Genomic DNA, 5,628 nt, shown 5'->3' on the forward strand with positions numbered 1-5,628 from the left:
AGCAGGTCAACCATCCATTACTCCATGTTTGCAGTACGTTTTCAGGTGCACTAGCAAGTCTACACGTCTTAACATGCACTAGCAAGTCTACATGGCACAGCATGCACTCTTTTGGATATCACCATAGTGTACAGTACATGATATAACACCATAGTGTACAGTACACGACACCAAAGTGTACAGTACATAACGATCAGAAAGATCACCTGAACTTTTGTTTTAAGAAACTAATATTTGTAATTTATCTGAATTTTCTTTTTCTTTCTGTTTTGTTTTGTTTTCAAATGAAGGAGCACTGAGGGCGAACTGTTTTCACTCAAACTCAAGGTGTGGAAATTTCTGAAATTAAAAAAAACACATGAAAGTTACTCTTGTTGATTACCTTTAATGGGTTATTTACCATTGTATTGCTACTTTCTGTCTACTTACATCTTAAGCATAAAACACTAAAAGGAAGTGATGATGACTTCATAAACCTGTCTCTGGTTCTGAATAATCCCTTTGTTTTGAGACGCTAGCCCACTGCTTTGAACACTAGGGGGTGCTTGAAGAAAATAGATTGATATGTTTCCCCCATACTGTACTATTATACTATACTATTACTGTACTGTACTAATATGACTACACTGTACTACGTTTACTGTTATGTGATTATTTTTTTTACTTCAATATATAAATATATTTTGTATACTATACTATTATACTATTTCAATATAAAGAAATATCTTAGAAGGACATTTATCAAAGATACCCATGGTCAGGTAGAATAATGAGAATAATATTCTACATTAGATTATAAAAATATATTGCAGGCAATATTTGTAATATAACAGATTTCAGCCTCTGTCCATTGTAGAGTAACAGCCTCAGGCCTGTTCACATGGGTTTTTTCACATTTTGTTCACACTGTGGTTGTCATATACCTTCGTGACAAACAGAAGCTTGATATGGTAGTGTGTGCGTGTGCATCTGCGCACATGCCTGAGTGAGTGTGTGTACATTCACTCTCACAGGATTAGCAGCAAAACAGGATGCACGTCACACTTTGAACGTCTTTCTGACGTGCCTACTCTCACTTCAGCTTCTCTTTTTCACCACTGTGGTGAAGAAAAACATGCCACAATTCACACATTCACACAAGTGTTTATTCATTTTATTAACACATGTGTGACACTTGCAAAGTAAACAATTATAAAGAAAATGAATTTCAAATGAATTAAAATGAATAACAGTGAAAAATGTAACAAATGAACAATCATTATGTTTTGAGGATGACTGTCACTATAAACAAGGCAGCAACTGAACCATAAACAATTTTATGACACACTGTACTGTAAAACACTCACTGTAAAACTTTAATTTATTCTCAAAACACATGGGCTTTCTAAAAATGCATAAATGAAGGCTACGGTAGTATTTCAAATAGGTTTTGTCCTAACCATGCATTTACATTGCGTTAACAGCTTGCCTTTCCAACCCCATGTTACTGGTTCAAATCGTGCTATGGACAACAATATTTGTTAATTATGAACCTAACCACCATGCAATTTAAAGCTAATAAAGATTTACTTCTTACGTAAGTCACGCAAATTCACTCAGTATCTTCAGTTTTTGACGTATTGTCCAAAAATCTCTCTAATATGTCACCTAGGACACGTACTTGGGAATGCGTCGTGTATAGGCACTCATTTAGACTCAGATCATTTAATTAGGAGACTGTGTCGGTTACTGCTGTCATGGTCCCATCATTGCAATCAGCAAAAACAAACCACTGATCTGACTGACTATACATCCATGTGATGCTGCCAGCTTCCAGCTCTCCGTGTCATAGCCTCAACCCATGGTCAGACAACCAAAAAAGTGAAGTAAGAGATGCTGCCAAATACACATTGTCACAGTGAAAGAAAGAAAGACTTAATCTCTCTTCACTAAGACTGTTCCTTTCAATGGTTTGTTCTGTATTGCAGACCTTGCATCTGAGGCTAGAACATGCATCAGCTCGCACCTGGATGAAAGGACTTTTGATTGCACAACGGCTAAGTGACTGTCCCTTCAAAGTGAGAGAGCCTGCGTGGTGTCTGTGTCAGACATGACTGAGGAGCGTGCGGGGCCAGCTTTGCTGAATTTCCCTTGGGTCTGCCAGCAACTGTAGGCCTGCATAAGCTTTATGACGTCCTTGCGGAAACGCACCCCGACAAAGACATAGAGGAAAGGGTTAAGGCATGCATGGGTGTACGCCAGGCTCTTCAGCACCTGGCCAGCAACATCGAAACTCTTTGCCACTTCGCAGTCAGTCACAGTGCTGTTGGCTGCTTGAGTGGCCTCCACCACTAGCATGGCATTGTAGGGCAACTGAGAGAGGACAAACACAGCCACTACCACCAGGATGACACGCAAGGCCTTGTGCTTCTGGAAGTTCCTGGTTTTGAGCAAGGTGAGGACAATGACGGTATAACAGAAGACCATGACTAGGAAAGGCAGGCAGAAGCCCATGCAGATCTGAAGCGCCAAGACCAGGATTTTTGTGTGGTTGCCCTCATTTCTCCAGTAGACCAAGGTGCAGGACTGTTTTCCCTCCAGTTCCTTGGTGGTAGAGAAGATTAACTCCGGCAAGGCTAGCATCACAGCCAGTAGCCAGACACAAGCACACACCAGCTTGCTGCAGGTCAGCCGCTGCCTCTTGGAGTTCTGCGCCTTTGCCGTCTGGACGATGACAACATAGCGGTCTACGCTGATGCACGTGAGCAGTAGCATGCTGCTAAAGATGTTGATCTTGTAGACGGCCGAGGTGACTTTGCAGAGGCCTGAGCCAAAGTCCCAGCCCTGTTTTGCCTCCACCGCCCAGAGAGGCAGTGTCCCTAAGAAGAGGAGGTCAGCCACGGCCAGGTTGAGGAGATACACATCTGTCATGGTCTTGAGACGGTGACGAAAATGCATGTAGATCCAGACCACCACCAGATTGCCCAGCCCACCAAGGAGGAAGATGGTCCAGTATAGGGGGGGTTCGTAGACTCCTCGGAAAGCCCTGACGGCAGATTTGTCACACATGTAGTCGACCAAATCCTCGTCGGCTGTTGGGGTGATGATGGAATCATATTGTGGGTAGTCGTACTGTGACACAAGACAACAGAGCTTGTTGAACTTGAGGACTTGGTATTTTGCAGGTGAATATATATGACACGTAATACACATGCAGCCACAACACACGTACCTATCTTGTGCAAACTAATAAATATAGGATTGTTAGCAGACACATAGACAGTAACACTCACACACCTTCTGAAACAAACACAGACTTTGCAATTATGCAAGTTAAATATATGAGAGTTCACACACACACACAGACATAACACATGCACATTCTCTTATTCATGTTTAATACACACAGAAACAAAAACTCGGTAAATAAATGTTAATACACAAACACAATGCACACAAGGATGAATAATGGAGGTTGCATACCTCCACAGGTGTCACCATATCAGATAAAACAGGCATCTGGTGAAAGGGGATGGACAACAAAAAAAACTAGTCATGGGAAAAATACATACCATACATGCTGGTACATATTCCATATGCTAAATCTTTTTACACCGGTTATCATGCTAGCATTGTTGCATAATTATATATGGTTAAGCATATAAAGCATTAATTTATCATGCAAATGAACTGAACTATCTAAGAGAAAATGTCAAGAAAGCTTTAATTTTGTATCTGAATTTTGCACATCATTCATGCATGATGAGTCTATTTCTGAACATATCTGAAGAAACAAAAGCACATTAAAATATCACAAAAACAATACAGAACCCACTTTATGGCAACGTGATTGTTATATTTGAGAATATGTTCAAAGACTATTACTCAGCAAACTTAGCAAACTTTACTTACTCTTGTTTTCTGCTTGTGTGGGCAAGTCAATCAAGAGAGGGAATTCTGGTTGGTTGCTTGCTTCCTTATCGTTGTTGCTGAAGGAACTGGCTGGCGTCTGTCTACTCTGCAGAGGCTTTTTATGCCCTCAATTAAACCACAATGACGTGCGTAAACTCAAAGCAGAAGCAATGAGATAGTATTCTGTAGTATCACTTTTAGCGTGTTTGGCTCTGAAACAACATCCGTTCACTATGCAACAAGCATTTTTAGCAAACTATCACAAAACATTAGGTCAGCCCCATCTTAAGCAATTTTTTAAAAAATCGGCTGAAGACTATTATGTTCTGATCGGCTTTTAATTTACTATATTTTAAATACTGACAGTTTATGCAAGGTTTAATTGTTATTTTATTGCACTTTTAGAATGTCTTTTATATATTTATCGTTCTATAAAGCACTATGAGTTTGCATTCGGTTGTATGAATATGTGCTATACAAGTAAATTTGCCTTTGCCTTAATCCTTCATATCGTAACTCCCTCTGCAGACCTTGTAGCATCAGTGTAAAAGCTGATGAAGATGTGGGTCATTAATGGAACTGTGTATGTATGGGTGATGAGGAAACTGCTTTTCCATTGTGAGAGCTTGCTAGTTTTTTGTTAATAACTAATAGCTAATATCCATGGGAAAATAAAGCTTTCATTGTTCAGATGAGACTTGGCATAGCCATGTACTTATAGTAAGTTTTGTTGAAATTCTGGGTGGATTCTGGACAAGCCAAACAAACCACTGACCTCTTGACTTTAATACAACCATAAGATGCATACTGTACACACACACACATACACTGCTAGCACTACAGTATGTCCATTAACAGTAAGTTTTACATCTGTGATTTGTAGTCAGTGTTGGTTTGCATCTACACATACATACATACACACACACACACACTCTCACACACACACACACACACACACACACACACACACACATGCACACACACACACACACACACACACACACACACACACACACACACACACACACACACACACACACACAGACATAGACACACACACACAACCCACGCCTGAACCAATCTATTAGAAGGATTAAAACCAGCAGTTTTGTTGCAGACTTGGAAGTCGAGATTGGAAAGTATTAACCATATCTCAATAGAGTATATATTGAGTCCATCATATACTGTATCCATTGCATTTCAATAGAGACCAATGCCTAGTCATTGTAAAGTGGACATTACTTGTTTGTAGGCGGGTGTACAGTACATTCTAACATTAGACCGGTTGTGTATGTATTATGGGGTGAGTGAGTGAATTGTCTTGTGCTCCCTATCAAATCCTTCTCAAATTCCTGTATATTTACTAAATGTCTGCCTCTACTTGTCTAGTGTTGGTTTGCTGTGTGTGTGTGTGTGTGTGTGTGTGTGTGTGTCTGTGCATGCGTGGGTGCGTAGGCCTATGTATGCTCGTATGTGGAGCCAGACACAATGGAACTGTTTTGGGGGCTTATTTGCTACATTTTTTGCCACAACTATGTGAAAAGTAGCCTAATCTCAAAATGGCCCAGTAATAGTAGCAACATCTATCTCCTCAGGTTATGTCTCCCCTGGCTACTGCCAACTGTCAAATAAGAGATTTGACACTTTAATGCTTGCTTGGGCTTGCCTTTTTGGCTTCAATTGTGTATTAACAGCATTTTCTCCTCTAATGGCATATTTCACCTGTCTCTCATATCA

The 5,628-nt window shown here is 40.2% G+C and overlaps 1 protein-coding gene across 1 annotated transcript; it reads right to left on the reverse strand.

The window, feature by feature from the left end:
• Positions 1–2,052: 2,052 nt before the first annotated feature.
• Positions 2,053–3,048, reverse strand: LOC308168796 (C-C chemokine receptor type 9-like; the record flags this gene model as incomplete). The annotated part of the gene is made up of 1 exon (XM_080543438.1): positions 2,053–3,048. The coding sequence occupies one exon, from the start codon at positions 3,046–3,048 to the stop codon at positions 2,053–2,055; it is 996 nt and encodes a 331-aa protein (XP_080399564.1).
• Positions 3,049–5,628: the final 2,580 nt, after the last annotated feature.

The sequence above is a fragment of the Nansenia antarctica genome (genome assembly GCF_963989245.1).
Source record: "Nansenia antarctica genome assembly, chromosome: 12".
In the NCBI taxonomy this organism is placed as follows: Eukaryota; Metazoa; Chordata; class Actinopteri; order Argentiniformes; family Microstomatidae; genus Nansenia; species Nansenia antarctica.